Source organism: Caretta caretta, chromosome 1 (genome assembly GCF_965140235.1).
Source record: "Caretta caretta isolate rCarCar2 chromosome 1, rCarCar1.hap1, whole genome shotgun sequence".
Taxonomy (NCBI): domain Eukaryota; kingdom Metazoa; phylum Chordata; order Testudines; family Cheloniidae; genus Caretta; species Caretta caretta.
In genome coordinates, this window is record NC_134206.1 from 177,570,938 (window position 1) to 177,596,756 (window position 25,819).

Here is a 25,819-nt window from a genome sequence, read left to right on the forward strand (position 1 = left end):
CAGATAAAACAGGCATACGGTATTGGTCTACAAAGATGGGGAACATCTTTTTGAAAATACAGCGTACGGAATGAATAAAATGTAGTGTTTCACTTGTAAGTTGACTTAAAAAACAAAACAAAAAACCAGGAGCTTTGAACAAATGCCAGCTGTTACATCAGTCCTGTTTTGTAATCTTTCTTGCTGATCTGTGACCTTGACCTTGTACTTGTACTTGTTTGTATGTCAAATCTATTTTAGGGATGGACAAACCGTAGTTCAGTTTAATAGGCTTTATATTCCAACCTCACAGGATGTCCCACTGCAATATAAAAATTAAAGGAAGTTATTCCATTTCGGGTTTTTTCCTGACCGCTTATAGTCTTAAAATCATACCTTTGAAACTTGGTATGATTGACACAATAATAGGTTTTTGTTTGTTTGTTGTTTTTTTTTTTGTGTAATCTGGAAGATATTTTCTAGACAGTGCATGCTTTTTGTTAGTCTTAAGAAAGCTAAAACGCTTCAAAAAAATTTTTTTTGTCTGTTTGATGATTGGATTCCCCTCTTTCCAGTAGAAGATGGTCTTTGTTACATACAAAACCTCTACAGCTCCCGAACATATTGGTTTGTTTTTGTTGTTACTTAAGTTTTGTATACGGCTAAGTTTTATGTTGGTTTTCAGATAGATGATACTTGTTCAATGTCCATTTAGACCCCCCAGTTCAGAAGTCCATCTCTATTCAGCAAAGTACTTGAGCATATGCTTAACTTTAGTATGTACTTAAATGGGACTTAAGCACATGCTTAAGTGCTTTGCAGGATTGAGGCTTTGGAACAAATGACTTTTGTTGTATGTACAGTGAAATTGTTGGAATGGTGGTGATCACCCGCTAATCCTATTAACAAGCAGTGGTAGCCAAAAATTGTTGTTTGTGGGATTCTAATTAGCAAAATGTTGCCTTGACTTTTTTTTTTACTTTGGGGGGAATGTTTTATGTATGCACAACCATAAACTTTTTTCAGAGATCAGTAAGTCCCTATATACTTTTTTGTTGTTTTATATAGTTTTAAATGAGTCCGAGTACCTGTCTGAACTTTCTTGACATTTAATGGAACAATCAGTGAAGATAAATAGCCTTTTCTTGTTGCTTTGCAATTATTTTCTTGTTTTAGCATTCATGAAAGACCGATATAAAACATCCTGGTAAGAGCTATTTCCACAACTTTGTGACAGCATATCATCTTTTTGCTTAAAATGCTTGTCATTTTTATCAACATAAAATTTGAGGAATTACTTTAGAGTATGTCCTTGTGTTGAGCATTTACGATAGTTAAGCCCCAGCATCTTTCCCCACCCCTTCAATCATAGCTTTGTGGCAGTGAATATAGAATAACATTCTCTATTCATGTTAAAGTAGTGATTCAACTACTCGAAAAACATTCTGATGCTATAGCTAGCTTGTGTTCATAAGTGAGGAGGTTGCAGCCTAGTTTTTGATGTTTTGAATATTATTTATTTATTTATTTGATGTATTCATGTACAATATGTGTTACTTTTAAACTGTGCAAATAATATTTAGGATTCATGTTATGAGCACTTCTCACAGTCATTCTTGCACAGTTATGGTGGAGTTGCCATACCGTTCCTTACTGTATGTTGTTAGTCTCTGAAATATTTCCCGCTTAGTTTTATATGGCGTTGGCTTTCAGGTTGCATCTTTATTTCCAGTAAATAATATGACTTCTCTGGAGAAAAATCAATTTTACTTTGTAGTAGAGATTTTCTGCTAATGCAAATAGTTCCTGTCCCACTTGACAGAAATTGTACAAGGTCTTCTCCATGCTAAGCCATTTGTGGTTTGAGAAACTAATAGTACCAGTTAACATGGGGGCCATTGTTTAAAGATGGTGGTACGATATTGCAGTGGATTTTTCATTTTATCATGGTGGTAAAAGACAGGATCACTGAATTCTGCCCTATCTTGTTCCCATTAGTATGAAATGATGGCTTGTTTGTTTTTATTGTTCTAATCTGTTTTGAGGAAAACATTCAAGAAAATGACCCACATCAGAACATTAGTCTCAAAGTGGATGAACTGGTGTCACACTACCTTGGTTACTAAGCATTGTGTGCCTTGATGCACATGCATTTGATGATGATGATTTAAAGAAAAAGAAAGAAAAACCTACAGCGGGAGGTTACTTTTCAATGTGAATGTCACCAACCATTTAAAGCTATTCCAGCAATTCCAGTAGTGCTACTGAGAATTGTAAAACTTCCTGCAATAGAGAAATTGGCCACTATCTTTCTACAGCAGGTATGAGGTCAGAGTTCTGTGGAAACACATCATCTGTGAGTATTGATCAAACCTCAATGGCATGACTGTCCTGAGGAGAATATTGATTTCTTCACTGTATATGAATGAAGTTTCATTCTTTGGGTGTTGGCAAGTAAAATGCTGAATTGGTAATTAGTTGTCACAAGTTTAAGGACAATAAGAATCTGGTGAGATTTTTTTTTTAATTTAAATTTAAAATTAAATAAGTATCGAATAGGATTGGAAAAAAACAACCTCTCCATCCCTTTTTCGCCATCAGTCTTGTATTCAAGTGTGAATTAGACAGTTCCACTTTCAGCTGTCAGTCAAAATGATCAGTTGCATATTTCACTGTCGAGATTTGGTTTTCTATTTCCCTGCCGCCCCCGTGACCTCTTCTGTATTTTTCGGTATTCTTCAGTATGTTCTTCCTTACTTTTTCTTTTTTCTCCAATAGAAGCAGGTTGCTGACAGGGACAGTTCTAGGTGTCAAACACTCAATCCGACTTTGTGACTTAAATTATAGGTAGGGCTATTTCCCTTGACTGCCAGAATAATGGACAAGAGACTTTGCAAACGTATCAATTTCTAGATTAGAACATTACAGGTTAGAAGATCCGAGATTACTTGTATGGGCTTACTTTTCTTTAAATAGCCAGGCATAGGGTGACAATTGTGTTTATAAAATATAATAAAATGCATATTATTTAAACTACATATTATTTTCTTTATTTATACCTATGGCTAAGGGGTTTTAAGAGGTCCTGTGATACTTGTGTGTTGTTAAAGATGCTAAATTTAAACATATAGAAGAAGAGTACCTGATTCCACCAGTAGTATTTCCAAGGGGAAAGAATTGACTTTCTGAATGTGGAAGGCTTGTGACAGAAACTTTCTCTGATTTAATTTGTCTGTAGTTAGATGTGAGAGTTGTACTAGTCAGCAACTCTGTAGGTTTATTCAAAATTTATAATAAATTCCTACTGCTTATCCTTCCAACTGAATTTCAGTCAAATCCTCCCCCACCCCATAGAAAGCCTTGGGAAAACAAATGAATGTAGGGCAATTTCCTAATGTCACTAACTCCAGGCTCTGAATGATCCATTGTGGGAAGTGAGTGCCAAAACTGAGAATCCATCCCTTCCTAACAAACTGCTCCCATTTAAGCCAGGCTGTCGTTAGGTAGGACACCTGAGCTTATCACAGCTGTCATGATATCAGAAGGAGAAAGCCAGGACCCAGACAGTCTGGGACTTGGTAGGTCAAAACCAATGCCTCAGACTTTGCTCAGGTTTCAGAGTAACAGCCGTGTTAGTCTGTATTCGCAAAAAGAAAAGGAGTACTTGTGGCACCGTAGAGACTAACCAATTTATTTGAGCATGAGCTTTCGTGAGCTACAGCTCACTTCATCGGATGCATACCGTGGAAACTGCAGCAGACATTATATACACACAGAGATCATGAAACAATACCTCCTCCCACCCCACTGTCCTGCTGGTAATAGCTTATCTAAAGTGATCATCAAGTTGGGCCATTTCCAGCACAAATCCAGGTTTTCTCACCCTCCACCCCCCCACACACAAACTCACTCTCCTGCTGGTAATAGCCCATCCAAAGTGACAACTCTCTTCACAATGTGTATGATAATCAAGGTGGGCCATTTCCTGCACAAATCCAGGTTCTCTCACCCCCCTCCAAAAACCACACACACAAACTCACTCTCCTGCTGGTAATAGCTCATCCAAAGTGACCACTCTCCCTACAATGTGCATGATAATCAAGGTGGGCCATTTCCAGCACAAATCCAGGTTTTCTCACCCCCCTCCAAAAACCACACACACTTTGTTGCCAGCATGGATTGCAGGCAACAACTAAATGCTTCTAAGGTGTAGCCCCACATAGGGTGCCTTTCAGTAATATGTTGTAAAGAGGATAAAAATTTGGATAACTGCTGATGAGGTCAGCAGCAGCGTAATTCACAGGTTCTAGTATGTGCCATCCCTCAGCATTTCCAGAACCTTAACTGGGTCAAGTTCACGCAGAGAAGACACTCTCTTTTATTGCCCCAGAGTGACAACTGTGCTGCAGCAGAGAGAGACAGGTTGGTCTAGTTGTTATCTGCAAAATAATTTGGAATTGTCTCCATAAGAAAACGCTCTATTCTGTTGCAAGATGCAGCAGAATAGAAGTTCTGACATCCACAGATTTCTGGATGTTGTGTTGGAAGTGAAGAGATAGGTAGAACCTAGAAAGGTTCAGAAATAGTCTGATTTAGTTTAGTGTGAGTATGACTTTGTTTTAAAAGTGTGTGTGTGAGAGAGAGAGACTGTATGTTAACTAAAAATTGGCTTAAATGTATGAACTGTACGTTTATATATGTGTAACTTGGTGAATAAGGTGGATTTGCCTCACCCAAGGATGACACACATGTATTCTCTAGGTTTGTGGATAGATGAACTATCCATTTAAACAGGTTTGAGATGGGTCAGTATTTTAATGGTGCAGGAGACACTAGAAGTGTTTCTTTCAGGAGATACAATTCACCTCAGAAAAGTGCTATGTCCCAGCAGTATATTTTGTGATGCAGGCAGGGCTTGGAATCAGCTGGTTTGTGGTAGTACCAGGTATTGGCACCTCTCTCAGGCAGCTACCAAGGTTTCCAGAAACTCCATTTTCAACTTAAAAAAAAAAATCTTCTGGCTTTTATGATTGTGAAGAAAACTTCAAAAATGTTGACCATGTAATTAATGCAAATATGTCTACCTGAGTCTGCAGAGAGCCTAGAACAATAGAGGTGTGAACTGTGCCAGTCATCTCAGTGAGGTGTCCATGGATGATAATTGATTTAAATGTTAACTGTTTCATTCCTCATCTCAGAAGAAAGAGAAGGACCATCACAGATCTGCACAATTAGTCTACTGTGAATGAATGAAGTCTCACTTTGGTACCAGAAGTAAATGACATTTGAGAGATACTACCACTTATCTTTTCACTGGTTGTAAAGAAGCCAAGCCTAAAGAGCCCAGTGTTGCTCAGAGAGCTGTATGTTCATATTTTGAACCTCTCCACAAACTGTTGCTTGTAAGGTCTTTCCTTTTGATGGTTCACACAGGTGGAGATAAATTTGTGGACAGTGTTTGGGAGAATACCACCCCCCACACACACTCACACTCTCACTCACACAATTTGACCCCTGGGTGCAGGAGATATATTAATTCGGATGAAATGTAAAATCAGGGTCTTGACAGCTGTGGCTATTAAAGACCACAATGCTAGTCAAAAGGTATCTAATATACATGGTGTATCCTGTTGAGCTCTATAACTTGAGAAATACCATAAGGTATTGTAATAAATGAGGAAAATTAGTGTGTATATAATGTATACAGACCTGATGTTGCATTAACCTGTGGTCTGACCACAGTTCTCCCTTTTATCTTTACGCTGACTGGTTTCTGGTTCTTTTTCCTATCTATCCTGGTCCTTCTTCCTGCCCCCACAGCACCCTCCCTATACATGCCTGCCCAGGCTTCTCACTCATTATGCAGAAGCACTCATATAGCTTTCCACCCTCTCTACCACCACCCCAGAGACAGGCAGGCTGTGGAAATGTAGGCCTGCCCCTTTCTATATTACATGTCCTCCCAGAGCTCCTTATTGCCAGGGAAGTGACCCACTTGTGGATCCCTGGACTCCTAGAATTTCTCTGTGAAACTTGGGGGAAGGAGAGAGAGACATTGTCTCCTGGGAATCTGATCAAACTTGTCGTATGGGAGGAGGGGAAATTTTGTGAGGAGGCCTATGTTCTGCTTCATCCGCCAGAGCAGTCATCCTTGTGCTGTTTCTCAGGTGTTGGGTTACTGCTACTGAATTTGATTGAACAGTCTGTCACTTTTGTTCTCACTGGCAAGAACATTTGTTGTGTTAGCCAGGAGTTTTGTGTTCATGTCAATTTTGTGTGACTGAAATATTGAACTGTTCACATGCTGTGATGAAATGGTACATTTTGACGACTCCTTGAGCAAGGATGTCCTCCAATCTGGAATTAGTTTTCTTGAGGATTATTTTAATTGATTATAAAGAACTAATGTGAGTATCTGGCCTGGTGTGTTCTAGTGTTTGAATACGGAAATATGCATGTGAGGGTACGGGGTTGGAGGGGGGAAGAGAAAGAGAAACCTATTCTACTCCCTTTTATGTTCAATAGCTTTTTTTGTTATCAATATCAAGACTGTTTATGGGTTGATTTTAAATTAAAATGTGTTACGGTCCAAATTAATTTCAAGAACTGTGTGTAGCTTAATTTCGTGTACCAGCCAGTTGTCAAACCTTCTCTTATACAGTATGATCTTAGCATTATGAATTAATTCAACAAAACAAAGAGGAGAAGGTTTTATTCCTCTTCCACCATTTTGTCACCAGAGGGTTCTCCCAGTGATACATATATAACACATAATGGCTTATCCCTTTTCTAGACTATGGATAATGATGATGTCTTATCGTTCAAGAATTCAAAGAGGCAAGTCTGAGCATGTCTATAAAGTCGTCCTACAAGCTGTCTAATATTTGCATGTTGCTACGATAAGGAAGGTGTTAAAGCAACCCACCTTCATTAAGCGGTTTCTGTGTTCTTGATGATCAATTCCTAATCCCCTTCTTTACTTCCTCATCCTTATTTATTTAAATTCACCTCTGTTGCTTCACATCTTTATTTCATTGTTACTTCATATTGAAAAGAAAAACAAAAGCATTTGAAGGTGGTGAGCCTGGTTCTTCACTTGCATCCTTATGCAGTCATTTACATCTGCACAAAGTGAGTCCAAACCAAAATGGTAGTATTTTGAAAACATTTTGCAGAAGTGTAAATTACTGCATCATGCATAAAGTCACAGAGAATCAGGCCATGTATTGCCAGTAATGGTGGGGCACCCATCCAGTCCTGTGCAAAACGTACTGTTCAGGAAAGACTGGTGGGTACAGCATTGGACTAGGACTCCTAAATTCTTTTCCCAGTCCTGCCACTTGCCTGTTGTGTGATCTTGGGTAAGTCTATTCACCTTTCTGCAACTCTCCTTTTAGATAGGTAGGAATGTTGGTCTGGTGGCTAAAACACTGGACTAGGATTTAAGAGACCTGGGTTCATATCTGGCTCAGCCAAGCTTCCTGTATGGCCTTTAGCAAGTCAGGTTAATTCACCTGTGCCTCAGCTAATTCATCCATACTTCAGAGTTGTTATGAAGACAAAATCCATGAATGATTGTGAGGTGCTCCAATGCTAAGGTGATATGGCCATATAAGTAGGCAGATAGATGAGAAATTGTTTCAGAGTAACAGCCGTGTTAGTCTGTATTCGCAAAAAGAAAAGGAGTACTTGTGGCACCTTAGAGACTAACCAATTTATTTGAGCATGAGCTTTCGTGAGCTACAGCTCACTTCATCGGATGCATACCGTGGAAACTGCAGCAGACTTTATATATACACAGAGAATATGAAACAATACCTCCTCCCACCCCACTGTCCTGCTGGTAATAGCTTATCTAAAGTGGTCATCAGGTGGGCCATTTCCAGCACAAATCCAGGTTTTCTCACCCTCCACCCCCCCACACAAATTCACTCTCCTGCTGGTGCTAGCCCATCCAAAGTGACAACTCTTTACATAATCAAGTCGGGCTATTTCCTGCACAAATCCAGGTTTTCTCACATCCCCCCCACCCCCATACACACACAAACTCACTCTCCTGCTGGTAATAGCTCATCCAAACTGGCCACTCTCCAAGTTTAAATCCAAGTTAAACCAGAACATCTGGGGGGGGTAGGGGTAGGAAAAAACAAGAGGAAACAGGCTACCTTGCATAATGACTTAGCCACTCCCAGTCTCTATTTAAGCCTAAATTAATAGTATCCAATTTGCAAATGAATTCCAATTCAGCAGTTTCTCGCTGGAGTCTGGATTTGAAGTTTTTTTGTTTTAAGATAGCGACCTTCATGTCTGTGATTGCGTGGCCAGAGAGATTGAAGTGTTCTCCGACTGGTTTATGAATGTTATAATTCTTGACATCTGATTTGTGTCCATTTATTCTTTTACGTAGAGACTGTCCAGTTTGACCAATGTACATGGCAGAGGGGCATTGCTGGCACATGATGGCATATATCACATTGGTGGATGTGCAGGTGAACGAGCCTCTGATAGTGTGGCTGATGTTATTAGGCCCTGTGATGGTGTCCCCTGAATAGATATATGGGCACAATTGCAACAAAGCCCGTTGCCAATTGTGCCCACATATCTATTCAGGGGACACCATCACAGGGCCTAATAACATCAGCCACACTATCAGAGGCTCGTTCACCTGCACATCCACCAATGTGATATATGCCATCATGTGCCAGCAATGCCCCTCTGCCATGTACATTGGTCAAACTGGACAGTCTCTACGTAAAAGAATAAATGGACACAAATCAGATGTCAAGAATTATAACATTCATAAACCAGTCGTAGAACACTTCAATCTCTCTGGTCCCGCAATCACAGACATGAAGGTCGCTATCTTAAAACAAAAAAACTTCAAATCCAGACTCCAGCGAGAAACTGCTGAATTGGAATTCATTTGCAAATTGGATACTATTAATTTAGGCTTAAATAGAGACTGGGAGTGGCTAAGTCATTATGCAAGGTAGCCTGTTTCCTCTTGTTTTTTCCACCCCTCCCCCCCGCCCCCCAGATGTTCTGGTTTAACTTGGATTTAAACTTGGAGAGTGGTCAGTTTGGATGAGCTATTACCAGCAGGAGAGTGAGTTTGTGTGTGTATGGGGGTGGGGGGGATGTGAGAGAACCAGGATTTGTGCAGGAAATAGCCCGACTTGATTATGTAAAGAGTTGTCACTTTGGATGGGCTAGCACCAGCAGGAGAGTGAATTTGTGTGGGGGGGTGGAGGGTGAGAAAACCTGGATTTGTGCTGGAAATGGCCCACCTGATGATCACTTTAGATAAGCTATTACCAGCAGGACAGTGGGGTGGGAGGAGGTATTGTTTCATATTCTCTGTGTATATATAAAGTCTGCTGCAGTTTCCACGGTATGCATCCGATGAAGTGAGCTGTAGCTCACGAAAGCTCATGCTCAAATAAATTGGTTAGTCTCTAAGGTGCCACAAGTACTCCTTTGCTTTATGAGAAATTGTGTTGTTTTTTTGCAAATGGGAGTCTAGCACAGCAGGACACTGAGGAACTAGAAGTTTTCGGTTTTGGGGTGGGGTGGGGCGCTAAGAAAGGTATGTCATAGATCCAGCTGATTGCTGCCCAAACTGACCCTTATAACCAGCAAGATTTTGAGGTTAATTGCACCTTCTATAGTTTTCCTTCCGAGGGTCCTGTCTGTTACTTTTTGCTAAATTGGTCTATTTGTGTGTTCCAAGGAATTGCATTTGAGTCCAGAATTGGAAAGTGCAGTGGCCTGTGACCACATTAACTTGCTCTTTTCCCATCCATAGTTTGGATACCCACCCTCTTTATGAGAATTCCTGTAAGGATACTTCCAGCCATTGCAGATTTTTCTAGATTTATACTCCTCTGAGACATAGTAGAGGTGGAGAGGAGAGATCTCCATGTTACCCAGGCAAAGAATTCCAAGGAAGCACTATGAGAACAAATTTGACTACCCCTGAACAGGAGTAGCCCTTCAACTGGGATGATCTAGTCCAATATAATTTACTTTCATTCTCTACCCCTTAGAAATTGTTAGTTTAAAATGCAATTCTGAGATAGTGATGATACTACAGTAGTTGCTAAAATGTCTGAATAGAAAAATCAGGAATTAATTCTGGATTTGATTCATTGGACTGGAGATGCAATGTGCACATAGTGAACTAAATAGGAGAATGACAATTCTTTATGGTCTCAGATTAGGTTTTAAACTGGTGTTTAGAAATAGATTCATTCTTACAACTTTTCATTGTTTTAATGGGGTCTTGAAAGTTCCTTTGTCTCTAAAGTAGTGGTTTAACTTTTGAAAAGATGTTCTCAGAAGATTAATTACCTTTGGCTTCAGTGGTATCTTGTTATCAAAAGAGCCTAAAAGTATGTTTTAGTCACTTGATTTTATTTTCCCATCTTTTGAAATCACCAAAAGTATAGTCTCTGGTAGCAAATCTGTTGACACCTGAAAGTTATTGCTATGGTTCAGGGTAGGTGTACCTTTGTCCCCACCAACCAGTCTCCCCTAGGCACACTTTTCAAGTGACAGTCCCAGCACCTCCTCTTCTCAGAGTGGAATCCTACAATTCACCCCTCTTGTATACTGCTGCTTCAACTTACAGCACCTCTGTTTACCAACAGTTTTTCCTTAGCAGATCCAAGTAGGTTTACCCATTGCTTTTAAACTTTAGTCCTATCTAAAGTTTACCATTCCCTTCAAGATTTAGACAGGCTTAGCTACTCCCATGGACCTTCCTCCCTGCTTCTGAGGACTGGGATTCCCTCTGCTTTTCTGCAGCCTCTCCCTTTTCAGCTTCAGGGCTAAGACTTTTAACACCCCTCTCCTCTCTCCCCCCCTCCCCCCTTTGTTTCGTTTTCCCCACTTGGATTTCTCTTTCCACCCCACCCCTTTCCTTGGGTTACTAGCCAACCTGTTGACCAGAGCATAGTGGGGTTAAGAGGTCAAAGTAATTGACACCTGTTCTGTTTGTTAAGCACAGGTGATTGGGCTATCTACAGCCCTTGATTTGGTTTCTGCAGATATGCAAAAACTACTCAGAACTGAGTTAACCCTTTTCACCCCTGTAGCCGATAGCATGATAGTAATCAAATAGAGGTGCACATCATATTCATAAAAAATAATGTGGATAATGGCATTATACCCAAGAGATAGTGAATTAATCTTTTGGATCTTGTTGCAATGGAAAGTATTATATTTTTAGTTCAGAGACAATACAATTGGTCTGCTTATCTGAATATTTGCTTAATTTATCCATTAGTTTGTCATAATATTTAACTACAGTATCTAACTCTAGAGGTGCATATATGTTAAGGATCCATTTCAGTAAGGTTACTGGTTTGTTCAAGGATAAACACATTCCTGAAGGTTTCTTTATTGTTTTCTACCTTTACCTCTTACAATCCTGCCTTTCTCTTTGCTGCTGTACGAAGCTTCTGTAATACTGTGTATTAATAACTTTATATATAATTATGAACTTTAAAAGAACTTTGTAAATCTCTCAACCCATATCTCCGATGTGTGTATCAATGCTGCTGATCTACCTTTGTGTATTAAATCTAAACCTGATCTCAATTTCCACATAGCCATAGTATTGAGCAGAGTGGAACAAAAATACGTGAGACAAAGAGGCCTTTGAAATCTGCAGTTTGGAGACAAATACCTTTTAGATCCAGACCCAAAAAAGGCAACTAGCTACTCTGCTTCCCATCAGAAATATGAAAAGTGTATTTCATCCTCTGCACCTGACTTCGAGACCCAGCTTAACTCTCTTGACAGATTAGCTCAGCACATTTTATCTGTTATAAAAACATACACAGTGATGTACAATATTACATAATAACTTTCTTCACTTGCCCCAATTAATTGCCTTATTAAAAGAGCTGGTGAAGTCCTCATTCCTCATACTTCTATGTATTTTTTTCAGATTTAATCTTTAGCAAATGGCCACTTTGATCAATGTATCAGTTTCTCTAAATTATCAATTTCTCCTGCTGTGAGTAATTTTAAAAAAAATCACTTCTTGTGCAGTTTCTATGAGTAAACTAAACTGTCTACTATCACAGAGCTCTTATGCACCTGAGGGATTTGCATAAATACAATGTCTTTGTTCAGTTACTCAGAGCTGGAGAGATTTGATTTAAATCAAGAATTGGCATAAAACATTAGCTAAAGTATTTAATTTAAAAGTTACCTGCAAAGGATTTCTTCAATGTTGCACTTTATTAGTTTGTATGATATCTGAAGAAGGTTTAAAAATATTTGGGTTTCCTCCCCCCATCCCCCCATTTGTGTATGGGGTTTTTGTTTTTTCATCTCAAAAATATCAAGAACGTGTAGTCTTGTTTTCTCTGGTTTTGCTTAAGGTCCTCTTAAACAGATTAGAATATGCTTATTGTAAATTCTGATACCTTTATTTGGGGGCTGGGGGGAATGCAGAAATTTTAACAAAGGCCTTTCTCCAAAATGTTAACAATTAACAAAAACATCCTCAACTTTCACTCGCTTGATTTTGGCAATGACATTTCATTCATTCATTCATCATAGAACCTTTCCAAGGCAAACAAAATCTGGATTCCTCCTTTTCTAATAATACCTTAAGTTTTACACTGTTCAGGTCATTTGTCCTGAAATACCAAAGCAGGGCTAACTTGGATTATCATAAGTCTTTAGGAATAGTTGGACTTGTGTGTTTAAACCATTCAAGGATGAGTACAATTTTTCTAGTTGTAAAAGAAGTAAAATTATTTCTAAAAAGAATCCTCTTAGGCCAAATGCTGCCTTCAGAGTCTTCTGTGGACTCCTGATTCTCTTCTGAAATGTGCAAACACAGCAGGAGTAAACCATTTTTTCTCCCTGAATACACAGCATACCCAAATATTTGAAGAAATTAGCTTCCCACAGGGTGATCCACTGTGAGTCCTTTCTTGCCTTAAGTGCAAACCACACCCCCTCTAGGTAGTCTTCACCACCACCATGCTTTATTATACTGTTCCAGCAGGCCACCGCCTGTAGTGCTATTTGCATATTTACAAGTCCTAGCCAGCTCCTCCACTTGCTTCTGGGAAAGGGAACAGTCTTAGCTGCAGCCAACTCTACCTTCCTTCAGGCTCTCAGCGCCTCCTCCTTTCAGGGCTTCCTTCCTCCTTGTTTATCATGCTGGGGTTGCTTCCCCCTCTAATTAGCCCTTCAGCTGTATCTTCGCTTTTAACTGATCCTCTAATTAGGTCCCAGTTAGTTTTATATTGATGGGAATTTGAGTGACAGGGTTCTGAGTCGGCTCCTGACTCAGCACATCTATTACACAGCCTTAGTTTATTAGCATTGCATTTGCCAACTACTTGATGTTCCCATTAGGAACCCTGATTTTCAGGGACTGCTGATTTTAATTCACACTGAGGTGATATTTGGCAAGAGTCTGCCCCGGGGCTCATTGTTTGGGAGAAGCTGTAACATAGTAAACAGCATTTAGTTAGATGAATACAAACGTAGCATACTTATTTAGTACTCCTTTTCTTTTTGCGAATATAGACTAACACGGCTGCTACTCTGAAACCTTCTTTAGGTCTTGTTCATATCCTTGACTAAACGTAGAAACAACTGTAGTTAGATCTGTTATAAAGTATGGGTAGTGTGTGTCTGTATCTCTGAGAGCAAAGCTGAGACTTCAGTAATCTTTAGATGACTTTAGACTTGATGATATTCTAAAAATGCTGGTGTGTAATTTTTTTATGACAGATTTGTAGGGATTCATTATACTGCTTGAAATATGAAAACTGAGGATTTGCACAGCCTGAGTATATAGGTTACAAAAAGTATGCATTTTTAACTGTTCTACTGACATTTCTAGAACTGTGGTGTCCCTTTAACCTATGTCTGTATCTCTTGGGTGTAATTCTGGTCACAGTGTAATCAACAGCAAACCTCGTTCTTTAAACTTGAATTCACACTGCATTTATAGGAAGTCATAGAGCCTGATCAGTCTTCCGCTTACAACAGTTGACTTGCATTTGTTGAGCATTTGAGTTGTACGCTGGTATAACTTGAGAGAATAATCAGGCCTGTGCAGTGATCCCAACTGTTGCATTGTCCATACAGTAGCCATTCCCTTGGTGACCAGACTAATACAGTTAAGAACGGTAGACCTAAGAGGTTACTGAAAATGTCTCCCCTGATTCCAGTGCAAGTGCCGTTGCTGGGATTTCCAGAGAAGAATTTTATGATCTTCTACTTTCACTGATGAAAGAATCAAATAGGCTTCTCTACATATTCAAATCAAGCTGAGAAATCAAGGGACACTTCCCTGGAAATTAATATAAAAGTAAAATGCCTCCAAATATCCATGCATGCAGAACTTGACCCCAGCCGCTTTTCTATTCCACCTCCAGTGTGACTGCTGCTAGTTGGGAGCAGTGAGGGGAGGTATTGAGAAGAGTGTAGTTATCAGTATTCAGTGCAATGCAGGGATCTGTTGTGTTGTGCCCATTGATAATGGGAGGGGTGATATGCACCTCATGATCAGGCTTCTCAAACTGTGGTACGTGAGCTTGATGTTTCGTCTCTTTATTTAACAATATTTTTTTTAAGAAGATGGTACTTGAACCAGTAAAGTTTGGGAGCCACAGCTCAGATTTCTGCTAGTTGGAGGGAGGCAGAGAATTGGCCACATGGATATTTAAGTATATGATGGATGTTAATGAAAGACTGAGGCAGACTATTTAGCATCAGGGAAAGGAGGGAAAGGATATTTAATTGGCACCTGGTCTGGGATGACAGCGATTATTTTATTTTATTTTTTTTACTTTTAAATCTCCAGTGTGTCATCTGTCTGCCGGGCAAACATGTAAAAAATGAAGCTACCTATTTAAAAACAAAAACAAACAAAAAATCCAATATAGATTCAAAATGAAGGCTGTTAAGGTTAAGGCTTCCTTCTTCTGCCACTGATCCTCATTAAGAGTTAGTTTTATGTCCTAATTTGACGGTGTGCAGGATATTCTGTGTTAGCTTTATTTGCTAAAAATAATAGAACTATGAAATATATGCCAACTTAATTTTTTTAAACTGTGAAGTTTTGAAATACATTGGGATTTTCCTTTGTGCTACTTTTTTTGTTTTGTGCCATAGAGTGCATACTTAGAGGTGTATTCATGACCCTGTCTAATACCTGGGCACATGAGGGTTTGTGTTTCCTCTACATTTTCATTCTCTAGGGTAATTTCAGGGATTTGCTTTATTTTAGGTGTAGGCTTTATATACTTTTTAGTTTTTTATTTAATTTGGCTATTTATTACATGTGTTGCTAGTTACCTGCAATGATCTAGGAAATGGGACCTTACTTTTTTTTTTTTAAATGTCCTGTGCCATTTGAGTGTGTCTTATGTTCTAGATCTCTCCCTTGTATCTTTCCTGATCATTTTTATTTATCTTTGCTCTAGGAATTTGACATGCATGATGGAGGTGAAAAAGGATGAAAAACAAGCTGCTGTCCTGGACAAAGGTGAAGAAGATGAATGTTTAGTAGAACTTCATTACATTGGAACCATGTTCTAAGTAATTCTTCTAGACATCTTTCATAAATATTTTATATATCTACAGAGACTGATATGACTGAAAATTTGGCTCTTAAGCAATATATGCTGGAAGAAGCCTGCATGGAACGTAACATTTGTTTTAGTTCAGATTATGTGAAAAAATTATAGACTTCTACCTATTATTTATTAACCTTGCATCTCAATTCAGCCACACCAAACTCTAGTCTTTAAAGTGAATAGAAGCAGAGCCTTTGTGGATATTTTTATTGAACATGACTCATGGAGAAGAGCCTGGCTCTGAGATGCACCAGGATTCTGTTGTTCTAACTTACCTAGAGGGATTACTAATGCATCAGGCAGCGGGAGGCTCAGGTACTGCAGTTGACAAAAAGCCTACTGGGCATAGTGGAGAGGATCAAAACTTTAAGATTTCTGGAAATATATTTCCCAACTGTCAAAGTAATGGTCCAGTTCTTAACACACATACATATCAGGGATCTGGCATGTTGCATCTCAAAAAAGCAAGACTATTACAGTCTTCTGAAGACTGGAATGCAGCAAAGAGAAGGCGGTTGTCTGATTCCATTGTGGATTTGAATGGAAAAAAAGAAGCTTTGTTAGCTGGCATGGTTGAAAATGTGCCTAAAGGCAAACAGGATAGCACACTACTTGCCTCTTTGCTTCAGTCGTTCAGCTCTAGGCTGCAGAGTGTTGCTCTGTCACAACAGATTAGGCAGAGCCTCAAGGAGCAAGGGTATTCCCTCAGCCATGATTCTTTACAAGTGGAGAAAGATGTAAGGTGCTATGGTGTTGCAACTAGTCGCTTGAAGACTCTGCTGAAGAAAAGAAAAGCAAAAGATCAAAAGCTGGACACCACTCTGCCTGATGTAACAACGAACCTGCCTAAAGAGAGGTTTATAGAATCTCCACATACAGGGCAGAATGGACCCAAGGTGATGAATGAGCCTCTGTCATGTGCTGCAAGATTACAAGCAGTTGCAAGCATGGTAGAGAAAAGATCTAGTCCTACTGCTTCTCCTAAACCCAGCGTAGCTTGTAGTCAGCTAGCTTTACTTCTTTCAAGTGAAGCTCATTTGCAGCAGTATTCCAGGGAACATGCTTTAAAAGCACAAAATGCAAATCAGGTAGCAAGCGAGAGACTTGCTGCTATGGCGAGATTACAAGAAAGTGCCCAGAAAGACCCTGGCCATTTCAGTCTGTCAAAAGGAATGCCAAGCCATTTTAATGGTCAAATGAGATCATCAGCAAAAACAATAACTAGCCAGAGCAATATGGCACCATTTCAGAGCCCCATTGGAATCGTTCATTCTCCTCCCAAAAATGTAGGATACAAAAATACGTTGGAAAGAAACCATTTAAAACCATCTCCCAGCAACAGTTTGCTGTTACATCTTCTTAAAAGTCAGAATGCAACTAAACAAACAAAAGGGCATGAGCAGAATGAGAGGCCGGGTATTTTTGAGGACAGTAGCACACCAACTACTGTGGATGAGTATTCAGACAACAATCCTAGTTTTACAGAAGATGACAGCAGTGACGATGAAAGTTCCCATTCTAACTGTCTTCCTATAGATTTATCTTTCAAACAGAGGACAGACAAACAAGATTCTGGACAGCCTGCTTCTATAGATAATCTGAGTCGGCCATTGTTTCATAATTGGGATCCAAAAATTCCATGTCTAGATAACAACAGTATGGAGAATAAAGAAGATAAAGACACTACTAAAGGTTCTAAACTGAATCCACATCAGAAAGTAACACTGCTTCAGTTATTACTTGGGCATAAGAGTGAAGATAAAGAGAAAAATACAGACTCTCAGGGACCACACAGTACAGCTGATGTGGCAACATTTACTGTACAAACTGGTAAGAGGACTCCTGTGACAGAAAGTTCCAGTGCAAATCGAAGAACTCCATTAAGCACTCCACCTTTGCTTATTTCTACAAAAGCAGACTCTCCTATAAATCTCTCCCACCAATCTTCTCTAACAGTCAAACATAATTCTCCACCATATGCTTGCAGCGTCCAGCCAGAGAGGTTAATGAATCCAGCATCTAAACATTTGATAGATCTTACAAAAAATAAAGAACTTAAAGGAACTAAAATGAACAGAAATGAAAGTGCACAAAATTCTGCAGCTTTCAGTGCCAGCAAGCTGTTGCAGAACTTAGCTCAATGTGGAATGCAGACTTCCATGTCAGGTGAAGAGCAAAGAACGAGCAAACAGCTGCTAACAGTAAATACAGATAAACCTATAGGGTTGATTGATAGATTGAATAGTCCTTTGCTCACAAATGTATCAGGTAAATTTGAAGAAAACAACAAAATATTCAATTGTCATCCTACACCCACTGAACAAGGACTTCCTAGTTCAGAAATAGAAAATCTCCTTGAAAGACGCACTGTCCTTCAGTTGCTTCTGGGAACCCCCAATAAAGGTAAAAGTGAAAAGAAAGAGAGGATGCTTTTAAAAGATGAAAGCTCACAAGAACAGGTGGATAAGGCTTTGAGTGAGCAAATATTGACTGTGAAAATAAAAACTGAACCTTGTGAAGAATCAGATGTTCCTCATAATCCAAATGCACAGCCAATAAGAGAGAGTAAGGGTAACACATTTCAAGGAATAGCTTGTTCAGTGCAGAGAAACACAGGTGCCTCTCCGGCATCTGAGGACTTGAAACCTGAGCCTCTTTCACATGAAGATTTTTCTTTTTCAAAAAATGGCTTGTTAAGTCGATTGCTGAGACAGAATCAAGATAGTTACCCCGTTGATGATCTGGACAGAAGTCACAGAAATAGTGAACTGACACTTCTAGACTCAAAGAGCCTTTGCACCATTCCTAAGAAGAGGAAATTTCATACTGAGCCTTCAGAAAGTCCATTAAAAAAGGTAAAAAGTAATGTGACTGATGCTTCAAACAATCACATGTCTCCTGCAGAGACATTGTATCGGCCTTTGCTTAACCAGCAAGAGCTGAAATTTAACAGAAGCGATCTTGAATTTAAATATACTGCAGGTCATGGTTCAAATAATGAAAGTGAAAATAGGAGTTGGTCTAGAGATAGTAAAGGCTTTAATGTGTTGAAACAACTGCTTCTCTCAGAAAACTCTGAGAGAGATTTTTCACAGCATAGGAATAATGCAGTGACAGAGGGCAAGAAGAAAGGAAACAAAAATAATGTAGCAAATAATAAACCCGAATGTAGCATTTCCTCAATAAATGCATTAATGGGAAATCCTGTGCAACCAAACAGTTGTGTAGATCACAGGACATTTCAGTACCCAGTAGCAGTGAAGAGTCCTGCTAGTTCCCCCTTCTCTGAACATTTGGGATGTACAGTATCTAGACCTGAATCTGACCAATTTAGTGTTTGCCCCATACCCAGTGAAAAAGGCCCCATCAGATGGGTTATCACAGGAATGGACAAGGGTGAATATGAAAAAGACTCCCCAAGACTAACCAAAACCAATCCAATATTGTATTACATGTTACAGAAAGGAGGCAATTCTGTTAATAGCCAAGAAGCACATGATAAGGACATTTGGAGTGAACCTTCATTTACGGAAAATTCAACTCCTGTTACAATAAAGGAGGAGTTATTACCTGACACAGAACCTAAAATTCCTTTTCATAATTTAAGAAGCCCTTACAATAGCCATATGGGGAATAAGAGCTCCCATCAACACAATGTGAATGGAGAAGTGTATGGACTCTTGGAAAAGGTGCTAACAATCAAAAAAGAACCTGAGTGAAATATACAGCCAACACAATGAGTTTATAGTCAATGAGTTTGAATCTGTGTTAATAAAATAAAAAAAAAAAAGTATGAACTGGAATACTGTATAAATTGAGCATGATTTGAGAAAAGCATGGTCTTATTGAATCATATTTTCATTTGAGAAACTTTGTTTTTCTGGTGATATTTAAAAACATGTAGATATGTTTGCTTTACCGTAGATAGTCACAAGGAAACTGTAAGAGTTATAAGCTGTACAAGACACAATTCTGTATGCATCAAAGTAAGTTATGAATAGTCTGTGACTGAAGTCTTATTTGGAACAACAGGTATTTAGGTATAAAATAAAGTAAGCATACAGCCAAGGTGGTGGTAATGCATTCTGCTGCATTTCATTCTTTCCACGTAGTATATTCCCTTTTTTTGGCGGTTTAAGCATAGAGACAGTGTAACCTTTGATATGTGTTTAATACGTTTTGTGAAACTTTAAGAATTTTTTTTAAGAAATGGAACAGTCCATCCAGGGTAGTAGTAGAGTAGAGTTAGTAATCTGTCAGTGTTTAATTAATCAAATGCACTGAAATGTAATTTTTAGTGCTTCCAAATTTTGTGTTCTTATTATTTAATTATTTTTGTGATTATCCCCGAATCATGGTGTGGTGGGGTTTTTTTTTTCCCCCCTTCCACTTGCTTTTGACTAGAACATTCTGCAGATCCCGGAGTAGTAGTCATATAAAATAGGGGTTATGATTAAAGATTGTTTTCTAGGTTTTCCTAGCATTTTATATAAAAAGCAGATTTTCATCAACACTGTTTTTAAAAAAAAAAAAAAAAAAAGTCTTTTTTGGTCCACTTTTACCTGTTGCTTCCCCTGTCTTAAGCCAAGTCAACAGTCAATATTAAAGGGGTGGGAGGAGGTATTGTTTCATGGTCTCTGTGTATATAATGTCTTCTGCAGTTTCCACAGTATGCATCCAATGAAGTGAGCTGTAGCTCACGAACGCTTATGCTCAAATAAATTGGTTAGTCTCTAAGGTGCCACAAGTCCTCCTTTTCTTTTTGCGAATACAGACTAACACGGCTGTTACTCTGAAACCAGTCAATATTAAGTTGACCCAATTATGTGTCTCAGGGGTGTGACAATTCCACACCCTTTGAGCAACACAGTTAAGATGACTTGACCTCCAGTGTAGACAGGGCTAAGTCAGAGGAAGAATTCTTCCATCAATTTAGCTACCGCCTCTCACTGATGGGAGAACCCCTCCTGTCAGTGTAGGATGTGTCTATAATGCAGTTGTGCCACTAGGAGTTTAAATGCAGACGTATAAAGGGAAGGTAAAAAAGGCATCTTATAATTTTGGAATAAACAGACCCGTCTTCTGTGGCCAGAAAACTGCCATTGATACCAGTTTGTGAAACACATAAGCAAAATGTTTTTTCAGCACCATGTTGCTTCCTGTTAAAAGAACAGTTACGGTATTTATAGAACACATATTCCATATTTCAGTGGAAATTGTGAGATAGTGGTGGAAAACATGGTGGGTCTTCCTGTAACTGCATATTCTGCAAATATTTATTACTCTGTGAGCAGCTGATCTGTGGTTAATACACTGGCCTTTCATCCCTGAAAACCTAGATTCAGAACAATTTGTTAGGTGTCACTGTGTGTGTGAAAATAAGATTGGTGGTTTTGTTCTATTCCATAGTGAATATCATCTCAGAAATGGCCTGTCACCTCTGTTCCCCTGCCTCCACCCAACATTTTGTAATGTTGGCAGCATTTTTTCAAAATCAGCCTTGGACTGTAGTAGTGGAGAGTTGTAGGTCAAAGCTGAGATACATTGAAAGCGTTGTGGGAAAAGCTGAGCAGCACGCTTTTCTAGTGGCACACATGAATGCCAAGAAGCACCAAACATTCATTGAAAAATGCAAAGAATTACCTCCCCCCACTCCTCCAAAACAAAAGTAACTGTATTAATAACCATAAGTATTGCTGAACCTAATTTATCCAATACTGGATCATGTTCTCAATAGCTGCTTATTTCATTGAAAATTCCCTATGTTATGAACAAAATCCTGATACTATCTAGATAATCAAAGTTGTAGTGTGTTAGGGAACACAAATATTTAACAGTGCCCTATACAAAACATCCCACAAGGTATAGAGATTTATAGAGGGAATAAAAAATACATTTTTATGTTGTCTAGGCAAAGCTTAATATATGCTTGAGCTGTATGAAGGAGATATGTATTTTAAAACTTTCACATGAGTCTAATATTATTTTAAACTTCATTATCACTAGCCTGACTTCAGCTATGCAGTAAATTACAAAAAAAAAAAAGGTTTTTTTGTTTGTCTTTCATAGTTAGCATTTATAATAAGTGGCCTGCTAACAAATGTCATAGAAATTAACAAGGTAAACTATATTTTAGATTATTTCCATTGGAGTTGAATCTTTTTATATGAATCAGCCTGACATAAATATTAGAAAAAGACGGCATTTTGTTCCATCCATGAAACATGTCTCTTAGAGTCTTAAGTGATCATTTTTCTTGAAATTACATGTATATAGCTATGAAACATAGAATAATAGATGGTCACTAGAATAAACACAATGATGTAGTTTACTTGAGGAGCACTGCGTACTTCATACACAGTAGGAGGCAGCTTGAATGTGAGTGAAGTAGATGTGATTGGAAAACTTCTGTCATAACAAAATTCTGATGAAAAATGGGGGAACATCAGACTTCGCTGTCTTCTAACCAACCCTAGCAAGAAGTGAGACAGAATCCCCTAGGGGGTGCTTACCTTGTATTTATTCTATGGTAGTCTATTGTTATTTATAATATATAGTTTTTAAACTTGTTTTCTAAAGCTTATGTGACATTTAAGTTAAAATGTTAACTGTTTTAACCGTTAACAATTTAGCTTTCCTTTTAGATGAGGTTAATGAAAGAGAACTAAAATTCTAAGACATCAGTAAATTACAATACAGCATAATATAATTTTAGAACATGTTGATAGAAAAATCTCACCCATGGCAGAATTTGCAATGATCAGTAAGACCCTAGAAAAGAGGTGAGGGCACTCTTCTGGCACACAGTTCCTGCTAAACTGGTTACTTAATACTGTTTGGTTAGCCACTGGTGGATGGGGCAAAACTATTGTTCACTTTAGCTTCCCAAATACCAATGTGATTCTTGCCTAGCAACGAAAATTTTAAAGCCTGGTTTGCCCCTATCCATATTGGCAAGCTGAAACCAATTGGAAAGGGTTTAGCTGAACCTAAAAGGCCTGATAGCCCTCTCTGTTAGCTCTCACCCAGGAGTTACAGGGGAGGAGATCACTAAAATTCTTCTTATGGGTTTCTCTTCCTAATTGTTCCATCAAACAGCATGCAGGGGCAGGGTTTGCTTCACCAGCAATGGATTCTGAAGGATCAGTGATAGACTAAGATCATCCATACAGAGGCCTTGTGTTTCTGTGTTTCTGCACTTTCTCACAGCTCTATCCTTAGTAATCCTCAGCCCCATGACTAGTAGACCCTTTCTTCCAAGGCGTACGCAGTTGGTGGCTTTCTCCACTACCACTCCTCAAATAGAGGGTTCCCAATTGTGGGAGTGGGGGACAAAAGTGGGAGAGGAAGTGGTTGGGGTTGCAACTTGACCCTTATTCTTCAGACCTGCATGGAAGGAGCTTAAATTATCATACTATGGATGAGAATAGTAGTCTAGGAGGGGGTTGTAGGTTTGGTGAATACTGCTGTGGGACCTGACTAACAAAATCCAGGTTTGCAGCACCATGGAGGAAGAGGGGCTTGCACTGCAGCTAGATAAGAGTGTAGAATATTCATGTAGAATATGATAGCTGGGGTGGAGAGAGCCGAGAATTGCACTAAGTCTCAATGGGAAATGAGGTATGGAGGACTGAGGGCAGAATTGCTATTTCTGGTTTCTCTTCTGCCTCAGTTTTAGAAGCATAAACTGCTAAGGTGCATGTGACCATAGAAAGAATAAAGGTTAGGGCGGCTTCCACTGATATGACTAAACCATCATTTCAGGTGAAACAGTTTATGAAGATCAGAAGATTGAAATGGAATTCAGCCATATTTTTCACTTGTTTTAGCCATCTATTGTTTATAACACTTTAAAATGTTTAATTTACGATTAAAAAAAAAAGATATGAATGATTTAAAATTTCCCTGCTAAATTTGTCAGTAAAAGAGTATTACAGCTCTCATTGACGTCTGTGAAATATTACCAGTTTGTTCTCTGCAGCATTTTACAGAGGAGTAAACTGGTAAGTATATATTATATATATTTATATATGTAAATAAATTGATTTGTTAAACATATAATATGTTGAAATTGGTTTTTAAAAGGTGATGTAAATAGTGGTTTCCTTATGAAAAATACATATTTTGTATTCTAATGGAAAGGAAAAAACCTTCTAATCTTGTTTTTGGTTATGTATATTCCATGTATAAGTGTAAATATGATCACATAGATTTAAAAACTTTTGCATGTAAGTATACAGTTGCAAGTCTGGAAGAATGTATAGAAAATACCTTTTATTTAAAGTTGTGATTACCTTCTGCATGAAAAGTGCATGGGGGACCCTGTGCATTGGCAAAAATGTCTTAAAGTCAGGTCAGTTCATCAAAACACACAACAGTATTCCATTTCTGGACATGACTTCTGTTGTGGTATTTTAGCTTTGTGAAAGAATGTGCTTCAAATCAAAAGGGTCTTGAAAAAAACCTCAAAAGTACTTTTAAAGCATAAAGAACTCACACAATTGTAATCGGTCATATACGTTTTGAACTCTATTTTAAATAATTGAAATATTGTACCAGGAGTATTTCACCATTTTAAAACAATGGAATGACAGTTCTCATTGCCATACATAAGAATTCTGGGGTTTACTGCAACCAAGTTTGTTGTGATGTGTTTTCAGTAATATAACTGGTCTCATTTTTTATTAGAAATTAATTTCTTCATGTGACGTCACAAACCTGTACATACTGCAGAGTGAAGTTTTTTTTAAATCTTTCAGTGTTTACTTCCTGCAGAAAATTTGAATAAATGAGAAAAATGCATTGTGTTGATGGTTTTTAAATCTACTTTACTATGTGTCCTTTCTGTTTTTGAGTCTTCGTGGTCCAGTAGCACCACACTAGTAATGTAAACTTTCATCAGCCAAAAGTAACTGCAGGATTTCAAGGACCCCACATTTTCTTCAACAAAATATGCAGTAAGAAACCAATGAAAATTGGTGGAAATGAGTTAGTAAAACAGATAAGATTCTCAGCCTAAGATTCAACATAATTTTTAATTCTGATATGTGTAAATGTCCTCCGTAATTGTTACTGTGAACAGCAATAACTGAGGGGTGCAGAAGATTGTGTTCCACCACAGAATTTTAAGCAAGTACTAGAAGAACTTGTTCTTAAACGTACTGTATGTGGAGTTGCACAACTGCAGGAAAGTAATTCAGATTCAGTTTTAATTGATTATACACTTTCCTTGTCTGCACTGCCAGACAGGATGATAAATATCTGTTCATAAGATTCTGTCAGGAAACTTCATCTGGAAAGTATGACGCGATGGGGCGGGACAGATCCTTCTTCCATTGAAGTTGATACAAAACTCCATAGATTACAGTGCGGTCAGGCCCTTATTTCATGTAACGCCTTCTTGTTCTGAAGGATCCCAAAGCGCTTTGGTACCCCCTCAGAGCTTCACTGGAGTCAGTAGTGTTACCAGGACATTAATTGAGCAGGTAGATAATTTTGCTGGCAAATTATGTGACCCTAATTGCAAATTTTTTTTTCAATTTTTGGAGTCTCTACAAGAAAATCTTAATTTCTTTGTACAATAACTTCTCTGGGGTTAAACACACGAAACAAAAGGTGTCTGATGTTGAAGTAGGAAGAAACTGGAGATCAATAGGATTCTGAATGGGCATAGGTAGTCTATGCAGAGCTCTGTTGCTGGTTTGAACAAACATTTGGACTTGCTGAACAAAATGCTGCTAGCACTCGGTGATCAAAGAGAATATCTTTGATAATATCTACACCCCTACAAGTTTTCTCTTCCCTCCAAACACTTTTATCACACTGAACACTCCCACAGGGCTGTTTGTTTCTGGTAAAATATGCTCACCTTAAACCAGGCAGCAAGACCAAGGTTTTTCTATGTGAAACTGTGATTCATTCAAGCTAAATGGTGGGGGAAAGCAAGTAGGGGCAGGATGTGGCCCTTCTTGTTGTTCTGACACTGACTGAGGCATCGGGGGGGGGGGAGTCTGTAGGGGTAATATCCATCACTAACCTGTTTGTTTTTGACCATTATAAAAGTGTATCCCTTTGAAACAGTATTTAGAAGGTACAGTGTCAGGGCACAGAAGGTTTCCATGCTTGTTAATTCTCATACCACCAGCGAGAAAGCACAGTATGGACAGCGCCTGCTGCATCCAGCACCTGGTCGGCCATTGAGACTTTGGGTACCTTCAATTCAT

The 25,819-nt window shown here is 38.6% G+C and overlaps 1 protein-coding gene across 6 annotated transcripts in view; it reads left to right on the plus strand.

Moving 5' to 3' along the window:
• The window catches only part of NRIP1 (nuclear receptor interacting protein 1), a 96,881-nt gene extending 72,483 nt beyond the window's left edge, over positions 1-24,398 (plus strand). For 5 of the 6 annotated variants that reach the window (XM_048868529.2, XM_048868518.2, XM_075117622.1 and 2 more), the window contains one exon: positions 15,444-24,398. In XM_048868529.2, coding sequence (XP_048724486.2) covers positions 15,812-19,315 — 3,504 coding nt within the window. In that variant the 5' untranslated portion in view covers positions 15,444-15,811 and the 3' untranslated portion in view covers positions 19,316-24,398. The remainder of the gene's footprint in view (positions 1-15,443) is intronic. The other variant, XM_048868547.2, reaches the window with a different exon arrangement.
• Positions 24,399-25,819: the final 1,421 nt, after the last annotated feature.